At 29.8% G+C, this 17,993-nt stretch overlaps 1 protein-coding gene across 2 annotated transcripts in view; it reads right to left on the bottom strand.

The window, feature by feature from the left end:
- The window catches only part of LOC119604992, a 188,026-nt gene that overhangs the window by 12,239 nt on the left and 157,794 nt on the right, over positions 1-17,993 (bottom strand). For both annotated transcript variants that reach the window (XM_037957932.1, XM_037957929.1), the window contains 3 exons: positions 6,886-7,091; positions 6,582-6,805; positions 5,822-6,338 (listed from right to left, as the gene is read on the bottom strand). In XM_037957932.1, coding sequence (XP_037813860.1) covers positions 5,822-6,338; positions 6,582-6,805; positions 6,886-7,091 — 947 coding nt within the window. The remainder of the gene's footprint in view (positions 1-5,821; positions 6,339-6,581; positions 6,806-6,885; positions 7,092-17,993) is intronic.

Here is a 17,993-nt window from a genome sequence, read left to right as displayed (position 1 = left end):
GTTTCATTTTAATAATTATTTTAATTTCATAGCAAAATTTATAACTTCTACTAATGAATATGTTCAAACCATTAAATGCTTATGAAATTATAAAATGAAATAAATTTTTATCTTCAGCAATAAACAGCAAAATAAATCACATTAAAATATAATATTATTTAGTCAAACAGCTAAATTTTTAGCTGCATTTTTTTTTTTCGTACATAATTTTATAAACTAACTGAATAAATTTGTGGGTAAATGTATATACATACATAGGTGTTATTGACAGACAGATGGACGACAAATAAAACAACTGAATGATAGACGACCATCATATAATTTTCAACATTTAATATATGGTCATACAAATTACCAATTATTGTTGTATTTTTCACGTATACATATACATGCATGTGTATGTATGATGTACATTGTATTGGGTTTTTCATCCTAATGATGATGTTCTCTAAAAATTTTTTTCCATAAATTGAAGTGACTGAATATGTATTCCATAAAATTTTTATTTTGTTTTGCTGTTATTTGTAAATTTCTGAAATTGTTTATGTTAATAACTCCCATATGTGGAGCATGGACATTTTCACATTACACATGTATAATATACTTATATGTATTCTTATATGTATACATTAGACCATTACTTAAAAAATAGAATGGGTATAATTTTTTTGTATCTAAAACTTATAAAAAATTTTAAAAATAATTTTTAAAAGAGAGGTAATCAAGCGAACTGCGGAGCTATTTTTTTGATATTCCAGAGACCATATTTTCTATATCAGCAGGCAGGCTTAATGCGTATTTCTAGACCAACTCACACTGTTGTACAAATTCAAACCAATTATAAAAACAGCAAGAAAAAAACCATTGCTGTTCAACATTTGCAAACATCATTAAAAATGCAAATAATTTTAAATTTTTCTCTCGCTCTCTCATTCGATATAATTCAGATATTTCCTGTAGATATATGTATGTTATTTTGTATATGTGAAAAAATAATTTTTGCTACTCATCTCTTAACATTCATAATTATTGCTGTAATTTATTTTGTTGTTATTTTTATTTATTTTTTTTTTTTGGTAAATTTATCTGCTTCCAAATGATTTGTGTATTTTTAATGTTGTTGTGATAATTGTAAATTGTACCTTTATGTGGTTGATATGTGTACATACATATGTATGTATTGGTAATATATACATGTGTTGTGTTTATATAAGTTGTACATTGTATGTATATGTACATATCCTGCAGTTCGGGATGCTTGTCACATAAATATTTTATACATAAATACATATGTATGTCACCTCCATTCTAAGACGAAATAGTGAGTTTTGAGTTTTAAGCTCTCAAAGTTTAAAATTTGTTATATCTATAAGTCATCACTATGTATATTTCTTATAATAACAAAACGGATAGCCGGATCTAAATTACCTGTTTAATTAAATGTTTTAACATTTGCGTTTCTTAGCAAGTGCAACTAGTTAAATGAATCTGCGCTGAATTTCATTAGTTTTGTTTTAATTACTCAATTGACTTGGAAAAAGATTCCTCCAGTTGTACCTTTTAAAATTTTATTATTATATGGAAATTGTTCTCTAGAGCAACGGTTCCCAAATGGGGGTCCGCGGACCCCTAGTGGTCCGTAGTAAAATCCTAGGGGGTCCGCGAAGACGAACGAAAAAAAAACCATGAATAAACAATATTCTGCTTTTATATGTATGTACAAATATCTCCAATTTTTGTGCAATAATCCCAAATTTTTTGGTGACTTTTTGAATTTTATTTTTTCGGTTGTTTATCAGGAAGAAGCTAGGCCCTACAAATTTATTGTATAACTTTTATAAAATAAAGTATTGAGTGATTTGTAATTTTTATTTCCTGTATATGTACTGAAATAATGGTTTTTATTTCAGACAAATAATACTCTGCCTTACAATTAAATTAGGGATACTGGTACCGGAGTATGAAGTTCAATTCAAAGACAATCTTATTACAGATTTAAGTTTATCAAATTGTAAGCAAAAGTGTTCTTGTTTGAAAGACCAAAGTTATATATTTCCAAAACAGAGGAGACTCTTTATGTATCTCTTTATAAATATTCCAATCCGACGTGATACACAGATTTTAACTTGATTTTGTTGACCAATACATATTATTAAATTAACATCAGAAAATCCACAGCGTTTCTCGTAAATATGTAGCCAAAAACCATGAAGTAAAATAATTCGTTGGTATTTTAAAATTCAAATTTAAGTTCCAAATTCACAGTACTTTAACAAAGAGTTCAAATCATATATTATAACATAGAAGAAGTCCAACTTTCTTATATTATTTTCCCGAAAACTTAGCTCACTTACTCAGTTCACCCTTTGCAATCGCAACAAATTTTTGAAACGTGACTCCTTAAGCACATGTGACAATATTTGATAAAGAAACCTTTTCGCTACCTTGAAGAAAAATGAACATGAAAGATCTCACGATCATAAAATTATACATCATGTTAACATATCAACAAAGAAGTCATTCTATCTTCAAAACATGCAATTGAAAACCAGTGATGCCAAGTGTAGGGATTTTTCCCTTTTTGTAGGGGTTTTTTTCAAAAATTTCACGTGTAGGGAAAAAGGGAAAGATTTCTTACTATTGTCAAATTGTAGGGATTTTTCAATTTCATAGTTTTTAACAACTAAAAATATACTCTTTCATGTATTAAACTTTTAAATTAAAAATGAAATCAGTTTTAAGTGTATCGTTAGTAAAAATTCCGCTTGTAATTTCTACAATATATGTACCTACATATCGCTACAAGACTGGTATAATCCAAAATTCGGCTTTCTTGAACTAAGGTCTTCAAAACATGCGACATACTGAAATCTTTCATATAGATTTATGAAATTTCAAATATGTCTATTATTTTCGATGTGAAATCGATTTTTTGTAAACGTAAAAACTAAAACCCACGTTTTTGTGAATATTAGACAACTAAAAATTTAATTTCAATTTAGATGAGAAACATATTAACCTCAACTATCTGAATCTGGACTTTTAAAACCCCTTGATTTGTTTAAAAGTTATTAAAAAAATAGTTAAATGTCATTAAATATTCATATCCATTTTTCTTGAAACGACTTTTTGGATTATGCCAATCCTGTAGGGCGATATATTCTGACTCCTTATAGATAGAGTAGTCGGGGGCTTAATGCAGTAACTCAGGATTGAAAAAATGAATTTAATGTTCTGAAAATTTATAAAAGTAAACCGCAAAAAGTAAACGCAAAAGTAAACCTTATTTAAAATAATTATTTTATGAAAATTTTTTTGTTGGAGGCATATAAAATAAATTTTTATCACGATTCGATATACTGCCATAAATCTTTCAATTGTTTTTTTTTATCTTAACTGAAGAGTCAGGGTTGGAAGATTTGTATGATGTAAAATTGAAAGAAAAAAAATATAAATTTAAATTCTAGAAATTTCATTCCTAAAAATTAAAAAAAAATACATACATATATGTATATCATAAAACGGAGCTAATATTTTAGTTTTTGATGTTATTTTTGTATTTTTTAAGATAAACTTTGAAAAAAAGTGGGTGTAGGGAAAAAAGGGATTTTTTCTCATAAGCGTAGGGATTTCTGAAAAAAATCTCCTGGCATCACTGTTGAAAACCTATCTGAAATATTATATATTCTCAAAGTACGGGAATATTTTATAGATATGACATCTCTACATTTATTAGACCTAGGAATTAATGAACTAGGTCAATTTTCGGATGGACAATTATTTAGAACAATAAGATATCAAAATATGTATGGGGGTCCGCGAAATTAAATAAGTTCTTCAAGGGGTCCGCGAAGTAAAAATCGGTGGGAACCGCTGCTCTAGAGAAACTACTGGGAAGATATGTATGTATGTACATATGAGCGTGTGTGCTTTACAAATGTGTGATATAGTATTTGCATCAATTATTTAATGAGTAAATATTTTTCCATGATTTATTAATAATATTTCGAAAAAAATATTTGCCTATTTTGTATTTTAGTTTAAATTAACCTCCAAATTTCAATATTTCTTAAATAGGTCGTTCAAACACAAATAGTTACATATATCTTCAATATATGTGGGTATAAAATTATTTAAAAATTATGTAAAAATTAAATTAGTTTTGGATGAAACAGATCAAATTAATAACATAAATTTTATAACTTTTTTTCACATAAAGACAAATTTTTTGTAGAGTTAGCTTTTCAAAAATTATAAATACTTTATACTTTCTTAGTTTCTTAAGGCTCATTTTAACCGTAATCGATGCCGGAAAAGAAATTCATACATTTACGATCATTTAGTTAGGAGGATGTACACGAATGTCGAAGTGCTTTATGTAAGTACCTGCCTATCTCACGGTGTTCTTTTTCAATTACGTATATGGATGCCGGTCCATTATACGCTCACTTTGTTGAAGTACTCGAGCTATCTAATCTCTTGTCAAAGTAGTCCCGTTAAGGAAAAACAGTTGTCATGAGCAAGCTCAATCTAACCCCGACAAAGGAAAACCTTTATATGTCGCCCAACTACACTACTAAGATGGCTCTGTTAATTCGTCAACAGCACCTAGGGGACGTAATTAATAGTCCGAAACACGGATCATTTTAATAGAAAAGACTTATTTCAGTGGCCACAAAGACCCACTGTGATAAGTTGGGTATGTTTTAAAGTAAACTCTAACACACTCAACCATGACGAAAAATCGCCGATAAATTAAAGAAAGGGCAGTGACGACCTTGCACCTTCGCCTCCACCTTGATACACCATTATTAAGCACATCATAAGCCACCAATCACTCCATCCGTCAAATCCATCAATTATTCCATCCGCTTTATCGAATCAGAGTTAACATCAGAAAGCACTAAAAATCCCAATCTTTGCTGTATCAGCTTAAATCCACCATTTTATCAATCCACAGTCATGCTCTGTAGTTTGTACCGCTCCTAGCATCTAGGAACGATAACAGAAATTCATCATGAAAATTATATTTCACTGTGTCTTTTACCAAGCACCCCCTTCCTACGATTTAGGTATCAACCACAGCCATTACGTGGATCCCGAAGCAACCGAAACCAACTGAACAGCCAGGACAAGTCCTGTGGGCAAATGGCCACCCATAGTACCAGATTATGTGGTGCTCTGGTTAGACCTCTTTTCAATTCATGCAAGGACTAGGCCAGGCAGTGAATTGTAAACACCAGTTTATAGTCCCGGCAGACTAGAGGTATTGGTAACACCTCTCACCTCATAAGGGGGAAATTGCAATACACCTAGATGCGGTCTATCATCAAGGAAACATGCCCGGGGGGAGGAGGATGTATATATGTATGTTATATCAGATCCGAAGATATACCTAGACCTAGGGTACAGAAAGAAGAAAATGTTTTTGGTGGAAATGTTTTTGACCTTGTCTAAATAAGAGAATACTATATGTATTCATAACACAAGAAGATATACTCTAGAAAGACTTAAATGTATGGAAATAATACCTATTTGCAGTAATTAAGGGTCTCATTTTATAAAACAAAATGACAAACGTTCAAAAAAATTGTATGGAAAAAATTCAAACTTTCAAAAATTCCCCACTATTGCATTTCAGGTAACGATATATAAGTAACATGTTGTAATCTATTAATTTGCTTTACGTTTTTGTTATACTTTTAAAATGTAAGCATTTTAAATTAAAATAATATTAGATACCTACAAAAATATTTTTTTTGTTTATTTTTACAATATTAACACTATTTTTGTATTGAAAGTTCATAACTCTATTACTTACTTGGCGCTTGTGTGGTTGTGGCTATTGTTGTTGTGGTTGGAATGGTCGTTGTATCCAAAACCACAAATTCAGTTGTTTCCATCGGTTCAACATAAATTGTTTGATCACCAAAATCGACAATTACAGCACGACCATTGCCATTACCATTGCCATGACTACCTCCCATGCCATGGTTATTAATGCCGTTACCACCACCTACACCCGCATTTCCGTTATAACCATTTTCGGTTTCAGCCACAGCAGATGCTTTATTGTTGCCATTACTGTAGGTGTGTTTGCCATTGCGTCCACCATTTTTTATATGTCTGCCCTTACCGTTGCCATTACCATTGCTATTACCATTATTAGCGTTACCGTTGCCATTGGTATTAGTATTGTCATTGTTGCCAGCATTGCTGTTGATACTATGATAATCGTCATTTCCGCCATTTCCGTTTTCGTCATTTCCGTTATGCACTCGATATGGCTGTTCAATAACGTTCTCTTCCACGGATGATGGTTCAACATTTTCTTTTGGCTAATATTTTTTGTTTGTTTTATAAATAGAGAGATTTTTTTATGATTGTTGCAATTTTTTTTTGTGTACATGTTTGGCAAAGTGTTTTTTGGTATCGTTTCATAAAAAATTGGTAATTGATGTTTGGTTGATTGGTAAGCATAAGAAAAAAGAGAATTTTCATGAAGAAATGGTTAAAATGAATAATTGCATATTTTCTAATCAGTAGCTTTTAATAAATATGCAAAAAAAATAAAAACTTACCATGAATATTGCTGGTTTACGTGGTGTTTTAGGTGGCACTGCTGGTGGAGGCATTCTATGTGTTGTTGTTGTCGTCGTTGTAGTAGGTGCTGGCGGTGGTGGTGGTGGAGGCGGTGCTCTTGTTGTAGTAGTTGTTGTTGTAGTGGTTGTGGTAGTAGTAGTAGTTGTAGTTAAAAAGCCCAATTCAGCTAAACGTTTCATGTGGAAATCCTTTTGTGCCTCAACTAGATAATTTTCAATAAAATGTTGCATATTAATAATAAAATTTCAATTATTTTTAAAATTCTATACACATTGTACTTACCAACACATGGATTCATCCATAATAGTCTACGCCAACCAACACACTGATACAAATACTGAGCATCACTGCCATGACAGCCACATGTTGTACGTAATATTGTTCCCAGGATACCAATCATAGCCGTGCGACAGCCACTGGGACGACCAGCACACTTTTTGGTCACGCTATCAACGGCACACGCTTGTTCGTAATACTCCAGCTTGAGTCTGGAAAATAAATGAGTTTTAAAGAAATAAATAATTTTTATAAAAATTAATTATTTATAATCAGTAAATTAATGCTCTTTACTTTCTTTAAATGTTGTTGTTTTGCAAAACTTTATTTTACCATAAAACCATATAATGCAATAAAAAATTTTAAAATAAAGTAATACATAAAGTCTTCTAATAAATTCTATATAGTAAAATATGTATATAATTACAAAAATTATTTATTTATATAACACAAATATCTTGTTGACGAGTAATTTTTACATGACTTAATTTTCTCTAAACTTTTTAATTGACTTCATCACAGAAATATTTTAATCATAGACATAGACAGTAATTATTTAGAAAAAAGTTTTGTTTGCCTGCTTCAAACTATTAGATACATTAAACATTATATACATATGTACATAAACAGTTAATACACATACAGTTAGTATACTATATGTAGATACGTTCATGTGTATGTATACATGTATGAAAGTTTGCAATATATTTCCAATACAAACAAGTAAGAGTGTTATATTCGGCTGTGCCGAATCTCATATACCCCCCATCAAACCGTATGCCGTAAAAGGAATGCTCCCCTATAAACATCAGGGTCATATTTGGAATATGGCTTAAGTCAATTATGGACCGAGCTCTTTTGAACTAACAAAATATTAATTTTTAAAAAACAAATATTTTATTTCAATTTTTAAACCGTGAGGGTCAATTATGAACCGATACTCATAAAATTTTGTACATAGATTATGTATAGAACTTGTTTATGCAAAATTTCAGCGCTATACTCGTATTTTAAATAAGGAACACTCGCATTTTATTAACCAAAACTCTTTCCTGAAGGGAAACTTTTGTGAATTACCGACACATCCCGCATGAAATTCGGAGCGAAGAAACTTACGTGAGTAGCATTTCATCGCTTTACTCTTATTTTTAAGACAGTAATGAGAGTTTAAGCTATTTCCTGAAGTGGACCCAATAGGGGGAGTAAGGCCAAATATGGACCTATCCATATAAAAGTTATTAAAAAGATTTTGGCTAGCGAGGAACTTAATTGTGTAAAATTTGATTGCTATATTCGTATTTTTTAGCCAGTAATGAGCGTTAAAGTCATTTTCAGAAGGGGACCATATATCGGAAATAGGGTCATTTATGGGCCGATCTTAAAAAAAATTCGTAGAGCGATTTTGGTTCGTAAAAAACTTACCTATACCGAATTTCATCGCTATACTCGCATTTTTGGACCAGTAATGAGTGTTAAAGTAATTTTCTGAAGAGGACCTTATAATGGGGGGTAGAAAGATCCTCAAAAAATTTGATAGAAAGATTTTGGCTCACATGAAACTTATTTATGTCGAATTTCATCGCTATACTTGCATTTTAGGGCCAGTAATGAGTGTTAAAGTAATTTTCAGAAGGGGACCTTATATGGGGGGTAGGGTCATTTATGGGCCGATCCTAAAAAAAATTGGTTAAAAGGTTTTGGTTCGTAAGAAACTTACTTATACTGAATTTCATCGCTATACTCGAATTTTAAGGCCAGTAATGAGTGTTAAAGTCATTTTCTAAAGGGGACCTTATATGGGGGGTAGGGTCATTTATCGGCCGATCCTAAAAAAAATTGGTAGAGATTTTGGTTCATAAGAAACATACTTATACCGAATTTCATCGGTATACATGCATTTGGGGACCAGTAATGAGTGATAAAGTAATTTTCAGAAGGGGACCTTATATGGAGGTAGGGTCATTTATGAGCCGATCCTCAAAAAATTTGGTAGAAAGATTTTGGCTCATATGATACTTATTTATGTCGAATTTCATCGCTATACTTGTACTTCTAAAGCAGTTATGCCCGTTAAAGCTGTGTTTTGGGGGTCCACTTGTATGGGGGCTATCCGAAAAAGTGGACCGATATTGCCAATTTTCAATACCAAACAAACTTTAACAATGGAGAATATTTATGCAAAATTCCAACTGTCTAGCAACTCTCGTGTGGTCTCTATCGTGATTTCAACAGACAGACGGACGGACGGACAGACCCGGAATATATATACTTTTATGGGTCTATGACCAATATTTCGATGTGTTACAAACGGAATGACAAAATCAATATACCCCCCATCTTTTTTGATGGTGGGTATAAAAATATGTCGTGAGCCCATATTCAAAAAGTACGTTACAAACATTAGCAAAAACCCAATAGGGTATATTGGGTATATATACACCACTAAAGTGGTATAGGGTATAATAATGGACCAATCCAAAAAAAGTGTGGTTCCGTTATCATTATAAAATTAACTCATGATTTACGATAAATTGAGTTTGATAAAAGTGCTTTATTTGGTAGTTATGACCAATTATCGGCCGATGGGGAAAAACTTTCATAGAATGATTTAGAAGTGGATTTTACATGGCAGTTATTGTCAATTAAGGACCGCAAAAAAAAATCGCAGAATAATTTGTATATATACAAACCATATTCGAGAATAATAAATTAAATTCATGAGCTATTGACGTTTAAATGATTTGCGGAAGTTGACTTTATACGGAAGCTATGATCAATTATGGGCCAATCCAGAAAAAAAATTAGCTGAATAATTTATGTTTGTACACTCGAGTACTTGAGCAAAGTGCTTGTACATGAACCGGCAGAACCACGTACAGGGTGGAGATGAGTCATATATAAGCTCTGCCTGTGGTTGTAAATGTACCACCGTGAAATGGCAGTTGCTCACGTAAAGCACTTCGACTTACACATACGAAAAGAAAGACAGACAGTCATGGCTAAATAGACTCTGAAATCTATTTATAAGGCTTTGGAATATATTTACTTCATAGGTTCGGAAAATTTAATTTTAGAAATTACAAACGGAATGATGTTATTTTTAAAAATATATATATATATATTCTTCTCACGAAGCTAAAGGATATAAAAATATAGGGCCTTATTCAAAATTTATCAATGGTTTATAAGACATGTTTTCATACAAAATTTTTTATATACGGTATTGATAAATTGTTATGAATAAGGTAGTTAATCTTTGAAAGTTTAAAATCTCTTTTTCGACTTGGAATATTCTACTTTTTAAACATCAATATAGCCTAAACATACTCGATTCACATAGACATTTAACCATGTTAACACTAAAGCATTTCCTTTATGTTTGCTTTCAGACCTTCAATTTTTTTCTGGGCAGAGAATTTTTGAGTGTACAATCTTACGTAGCATCTTAAAAGCCAATCACGTTTTCATACTAATATAATGACCAAAAAATGCAATCAAGCAAATCCTGTATAATAAAACTACAGCAACAACTACAATAATATTATCAAAAACATACTTTACTAAACCATGAATGTATGTAGTTAAATGCATAGCAACATTACCACAACTTGCTGCTGCTACTGCAATAACTTGGTACTGCAAAACCACAAACTATTACAGTGTAGTAAAATTGTGTGCGTTTTTAAAATACATGAAAAGTTTACTTCTTTTATGCATAATAAAAGTTTTCTAAAAGCATGTGTAAAGTATGGCTGTGTTTAAGTAAATGTTGGGTTTTTTCTACATTCATTTGTGTTTGCAGTGTAAGTATCTAAATAAGTAAATGTCTCTGTGTATAATTTCTCTTTAGTCCTATTAAAGGCTTTACAAGCATGTAAATTGCATATGTTTTTCATCTTGTTTTTGTGTTTGTAACTAGTTAACATCCTTGTAACAAGCTGTTATCATAAAATGTTTGTATTTGTATAATGATTTCCCTTCCGTTCGGGATGACAGTACCGAATTAGTTATTAATTTGTGTTTTTTTTAACTTTGGGAAGTCAATAATTATGATTTAAATCTATGTCCATTTCACTCTTCAATAGATCGTGAATTGAATTACATTAGATTATTTGATGACAATAGTTTGGCCATTATTTTATCGCTATTTTACTTTGGGACGCTAATATGACAAATTTGGCAAAATATTGACTAAAGGCGATACTTCTAATACTTGTAGAAACTGCTGGGTTATAAATGCATCTGTGACAGTAAGTGTGTGATTCTTTCAATTTATTATTGTATCGGTCGGTTACTCTACATGTTGGTTTCTTAATAAAGTGTGAATGCAAAATATTTTCAGCTTTAAACTTTGTGACATTTTTGAGGAAAAAGCCATAGAAAATACTGAAAAGTTTTGCTCTTCACACACACACACACAGAAACTAACTTATACACTTGTTCATAAACAAAAATATTTAACAAATTTGTCAAAGGTGTTATTTTCACACAAAATACAAAACACCCTTCTGAACTACTATTTACTACTACAAGTTCAAAAGTTATGTAAAACATTTTACAACTTCATTAGCATTTAACCTATGTTTGTTGCTGGTATTTTTGTTATTGTGTTTATAAGCAATACAAAAAAACAATTTCAAATTTATTTATTAAGTTTTGTATTTTATTTATTGGTATTATTTAATATAATTTTCTTTTGCAAATACCCAACAAACATTAAGGAAAGTTAGATCTCAACTTAGGAATTATTAGAAATTAAGCCCTTCTTTAAGGTATTTACCTTAAATTTAATGCATATCTCAAATATATGTATTTTTTAAGTTTTACAAACTATTGATATCCAAATAAAAATATGTTTACATTAGTTCTTTGGTTGGGTAAACACAAGAATTTATTTTTGTTTTCTTTAGGTGTAAGTAATTTGTTTATTTATTTGTTTAGATATTTATAAATATCGAAGATAGTTTTTAAATTCCTTTCAACATTCTTTATATTTTTGTTAAGCATGTGATTTCTTAATTGTTATTTATCTTTTTAAAAAAAACTTTGTAAGTATGTTCAAATAAAATTGTTTGTTTTTTCTTACTTTTAAAATTAGCAGAGGTGTGTGCTACTCATAGGGATTCAAAGGAAAACAGTTATCATATGTATTTACCTCAAATTCAAATAATTTTTACGATATACATATGTATGTATATGTCCATATGTTTCTTTATGCGTTTAAACATATTAAATTACAATTATTTTAAAATAAATATTTACTTTTATTTTTAAAATACATGTAATCGTCTTAGAATAATCCTTATTATTTTTGTCACATTCACAAAATACCACAAATCAAAAGCGGTTTATGTTTTTGAGACTTAATTATGGTATTGCTATAGATGCTTTTATTAACCTCATGATGGGTATGAATGTGAAGGAATGTCAGACATATGGATGTATTTATAGTAATAGACTTATAAAAAAAGGAATTTACACGAATTATGCACAATTAGTTAGTTAGTTAGTAGTTCAACAGTTAGCTAAGTAAGTTAGTTAGTTTAGTTAGGTTAGTTAGTCAGTTAGTTAGTTATTAGTTGTTAGTTAGTTTAGTTTTGTTAGTTTAGTTAGTTAGTTAGTTATTTTAGTTGTTAGTTAGTAGTAGTTAGTTAGTTAGTTAGTTAGTTAGTTAGTAGTTAGGTAGTTAGTTAGTTAGTTAGTTAGTTAGTTAGTTAGTTAGTTAGTTAGTTAGTTAGTTAGTTAGTTAGTAGTTAGTTAGTTAGTTAGTTAGTTAGTTAGTAGTTCGTTAGTTAGTTAGTAGTTAGTTAGTTAGTTAGTAGTTAGTTAGTTAGTTAGTTAGTTAGTTAGTTAGTTAGTAGTTAGTTAGTTAGTAGTAGTTAGTAGTTAGTAGTTAGTTAGTTAGTTAGTTAGTTAGTTAGTTAGTTAGTGTAGTTAGTTAGTTAGGTTAGTTAGTTAGTTAGGTAGTTAGTAGTTAGTTAGTTAGTTAGTGTTAGTAGTTAGTTAGTTAGTAGTTAGTTAGTTAGTTCGTAGTTAGTAGTAGTTAGTTAGTAGTTAGTAGTTAGTTAGTTAGTAGTTAGTTAGTAGTTAGTTAGTTAGTTAGTTAGTTAGTTAGTTAGTTAGTTAGTTAGTTAGTTAGTTAGTTAGTTAGTTAGTTAGTTAGTTAGTTAGTTAGTTAGTTAGTATTTAGTTATTCGTTAGTTAGTTAGTTAGTTAGTTAGTTAGTTAGTTAGTTAGTAGTTAGTTAGTTAGTTAGTTAGTTAGTTAGGTAGTTAGTTAGTTAGTTAGTTAGTTAGTTAGTTAGTAGTTAGTAGTTCGTTAGTTAGTTAGTTAGTAGTTAGTTAGTTAGTTAGTTAGTTAGTAGTTAGTTAGTGGTTAGTAGTTAGTTAGTTAGTTAGTTAGTTAGTTAGAGTTAGTTAGTTAGTTAGTTAGTTAGTTAGTTGTTAGTTAGTTAGTTAGTTAGTTAGTTAGTTAGTAGTTAGTTAGTTAGTTAGTAGTTAGTAGTTAGTTAGTTAGTTAGTTAGTTAGTTAGTTAGTTAGTTAGTTAGTTAGTAGTTAGTTAGTTAGTAGTAGTTAGTAGTTAGTTAGTTAGTTAGTTAGTTAGTTAGTTAGTTAGTAGTTAGTTAGTTAGGTAGTTAGTTAGTTAGTTAGTTAGTTAGTTAGTTAGTTAGTTAGTTAGTTAGTTAGTTAGTTAGTTAGTTAGTTAGTTAGTTAGTAGTAGTTAGTAGTTAGTTAGTTAGTTAGTTAGTTAGTTGTTAGTTAGTTAGTAGTAGTTAGTTAGTTAGTTAGTTAGGTAGTTAGTTAGTAGTTAGTTAGTTAGTTAGTTAGTTAGTAGTTAGTTAGTAGTTTAGTTAGTTAGTTAGTTAGTTAGTTAGTAGTTAGGTAGTAGTTAGTAGTTAGTAGTTAGTTAGTTAGTTAGTTAGTTAGTTAGTTAGTTAGTTAGTTAGTTAGTTAGTTAGTTAGTTAGTTAGTTAGTTAGTAGTTTAGTTAGTTAGTTAGTTAGTTAGTAGTTAGTTAGTAGTTAGTTAGTTAGTTAGTTAGTTAGTAGTTAGTTAGTTAGTTAGTTAGTTAGTTAGTTAGTTAGTTAGTTAGTAGTTAGTTAGTTAGTTAGTAGTTAGTAGTTAGTTAGTTAGTTAGTTAGTTAGTTAGTTAGTTAGTTAGTTAGTTAGTTAGTTAGTTAGTTAGTTAGTTAGTTAGTTAGTTAGTTAGTTAGTTAGTTAGTTAGTAGTTAGTTAGTTAGTTAGTTAGTTAGTTAGTTAGTTAGTTAGTTAGTTAGTTAGTTAGTTAGTTAGTTAGTTAGTTAGTTAGTTAGTAGTTAGTTAGTTAGTTAGTTAGTTAGTTAGTTAGTTAGTTAGTTAGTTAGTTAGTTAGTTAGTTAGTTAGTTAGTTAGTTAGTTAGTTAGTTAGTTAGTTAGTTAGTTAGTTAGTTAGTTAGTTAGTAGTTAGTTAGTTAGTTAGTTAGTGTTAGTTAGTTAGTTAGTTAGTTAGTTAGTTAGTTAGTTAGTTAGTTAGTTAGTTAGTTAGTTAGTTAGTTAGTTAGTTAGTTAGTTAGTTAGTTAGTTAGTTAGTTAGTTAGTTAGTTAGTTAGTTAGTTAGTTAGTTAGTTAGTTAGTTAGTTAGTTTGAAAGGAGGATGTTCATATATACTTCAACTCCGAAGAAATACACCTAGGCCTTTATCGGCCCTATTGTGCGCTCCTTAACCAGTGCCTCAGGTGGGAATCGAACCCACCAGACTAGAACACTAACCACTAACCTATCGGAGGCCGCCGTAAGACCGTTTTACTTTATACAAATCGCATAATTTTGATTTAGTTACGCCTCTCAAAAGTTGCTTTCTTTCAAAATATTGTTTCTAAAAAACGGATTTTCTGAAGGGTAATGGTCAAATATGTACCGTTACTCAAGATTTTGGTGGTGTTTGGTAAATTTCAACAACAGATTATTGTTTTATGGCCGGTAATACTTCCAGAGGAAATGTTTGGCGATCAAGCGGAAAGACATTTTTAGAACAACTTCTTCCCGATAACTTAACACTGGAATACAGAAACAGAAAATTTGTGACAAATGTTTTCTTGCGATGAAGCATGTTCAAAATTGCACAAATCACTGTAATAAAATCTTATTTATTTATTTTGGAGCAGCCTAATTTTTCTACTTATACTACATAGTTGTGAGATTTGAAAATGTGTGAGTGTATGTTGATTTTACATTAAATTAAATTTGATTGATGATATTATTTTGGTATTCTGAGGTTTCTGTGGTTTGTTTCTCAGTTATATATTTAAGCAATAAAGTGTTTTTTTTGTTTTTGTAAAAATTTACATTTACAAACATCTAGTAATAATGGAAATTTAAATGTTAAGTATTAAATTTTAATAAAATTTTTTAAATATTTTTTCTCTTTACAAAATTTTGTTTAGAAATAAGGAATTTCATTTTCAATTTAAACGATTTTTTCCATAATCACCGATTTTAATAAAATTTTGTAATCACATAAACGACAGACTTGTACCATGAGAAATTAGTTTATTTTATTAAATTTAACTGTTAGACCGAGAATGTTTCAATCTTATTGGCTACTTCTTTAGTAATGGAAAGACATATTTAAAACATTTCACAAAACTTTATTTAGCGTAGCGAACTGCCATATACATATATGTATATGATTAGACAAATGGATTTTAAAACAATTTGTATAATTTAGGGATAAAACTTCCATACAAATAAATTTTCTTTAGGTCTTCTCCACTTAGTCACCTCCACAACGTAATAATGCATTCTTTTCATTTTCTTTTTATATAACAGTTTTACACTACTACTTTCACATACATATGTACGTGAAAGTTATTCTTACACCACTGAACTTGTCAATATTCATGTCGAGTTGTTAAAACAATACGTACGAAAAAAAAAGAAAAACTTTTTATTCACTTCAAACCCACAAGTGTCGTAAACACTTTATGCCAATAACTAGTGTATGTACTCGAAAGGTTTACACACGGGGAAAATGTCTACCTTCATTTTTCTATTTACCGTCAGACTGCCATAAGTAGAAAAATATCATTTTATGTTTAAAACTTCTTAAATAACGAAAATAATATAATTTTTTTTTCAATTAAATAAAACTAGGTATATAAAAGACTTTTAAGAGGCTGCGCTTATTTTGAGTACCTTGTTTAAAATCCCGAATTTTGAGCTATGCCAGTCATGTAGCAAATGAGCGATTTGTAGAAAGTTTTTGCAACATGCTCTATTTAAGTTGAAGGATTTGGAATGTATGTGGAAACTGATCTGTACAAACTTAAAAATAAAGTTTATATGAGGTTAAAACTATTGAAATCACTGGCGTAAATAATGTTGTGTTTATTAAAGAGGATACTGAAAGACTAAATTAATACCTTTCCCCTAACACTAACAGTTTGTAACATTTTTTCTAAATGCTTGTATGTGTGGTTGCGTGTATATTATGTTTGCATTTGAAATCCGCTTAATGTTTCCAGTACATCATGAGAGTGCAGTCTTTCTGCTCATATTATGCTCGTTACAGCGTTTGTTTTTTGTAATTCAATGAAAATGTCATTAACTCTCTGGCACAGCTCTTGTGTAAATATGTCTGCGGATTTTTCAATGATTTAATTGCAAATAAATTTAATTTTCTGAAATCTTGATTAAATTAAAATCACTGTTTTTTTCTTTCCCTCAAATAAAACTCTATTACAAAGTTTCCTGCCTGAAAAGATAAATTTGTTTCGTACTTGAGTAAAATTTTACTCCTACATGTGTAAGGATTTGGTTGTTAAAGACAAACATTTTGTTTACAGCATATACATACATACAATCAGAACTACATACTTCATGAGAGGGAGTGTATATTTTTGTACAAGTTTTGTATATATTTAGTTGTTTAGCTAATTTAGCGTAATTTTAGTTGTTTACTAGGGGAAATATCTGCTCTTTCTACATTTACTCCTACTTGTTCTCATCCTTGCACTGCTAACAAGTGTGATTCACTTAAAAGGCAATTAATTTTACAGCCACGTATTTTGCGGTCGTTTAGTCAAGTTAAATACATAATGACACAATAATGCCGTAAATAACGACAAACTTAAATCTTTGTACACCCATGCTTAGATAAATATCTATATTACTCAGCAGTTTTGGAAGATGTCTTAATGTATCCGTTTTAAACACTATTTTTTTCTAAGTTTTTAACTATTTATTTTCAGAAATGATGTCAGACTTCACTTTAATGCTATTAAGAAATTCTATTGCCTCTTAAGTATTTAAGCATATAAAGTAAATATCTAGTCATATAAATTTTTTAACAACAAGAACTATATTATAGCTATAACCTCTATTAAGAGCCGGACACTCCGAACTTCCGGGGCTGTACTTATTCATTTATGTATAAAAGAGTAGGAGTGACTTTGTGTGTATAAATATAATATATATTTTATACATATAAACATACATACATACATATGTATGTATGTAGATGGTATGTATGTACTAAACATACAATCTCATCGTGTCAACTTCTAATTATATAATAGTAACAAAGCTAAAAAACGACAAATTAGCAACAACGTGCTTAAGAATAACTCTTCAAAAATGCATGAGATTAAAATGAATTTTATTTCTCTATTCAGAGTACATTTTAGGTAACAGAACCTTGCGGTATTGGTTAAATAACTAAATTGTACTTTAGCACTAAAGATTCCAAAAAAATATGGATGTTTAGATATTCTTACAGATAAAGTGTTTTTTCTATTTTTTGTATCAACCTTTCCTGATTAATAGAAAATTTTTTTTACAAAATTCTATCCATCACTTTGGTAACATTATATAATAAATTTAATATGAAATTTTTTAATAGAAAAAGAAATATCCAGAGACCTAAGCCATCTATGATCCGAATGAGATGATATTTAAAGTATGACTACTCCTCACATACTGTTGAATTTAACATGGGGATGTCATTGCGATTGGCCGATTGACACCTTATGCATAACATGTTTCCATTATTTTCACTAGTTCAAATACTCCAACAAAAAAGAAAACAATAATTCTGAAAATGCGGTTGAACTTGGTGTCTATCATTTGTAGCTGCTT

This window comes from Lucilia sericata, unplaced genomic scaffold, assembly GCF_015586225.1.
Source record: "Lucilia sericata isolate MDLA Ls3-8-SP2 unplaced genomic scaffold, ASM1558622v1 Contig000449F_arrow, whole genome shotgun sequence".
Classification (NCBI taxonomy): Eukaryota; Metazoa; Arthropoda; class Insecta; order Diptera; family Calliphoridae; genus Lucilia; species Lucilia sericata.
The sequence above is the reverse complement of the archived record's forward strand: the minus strand, read 5'-3'. Positions and strand labels throughout refer to the sequence as shown.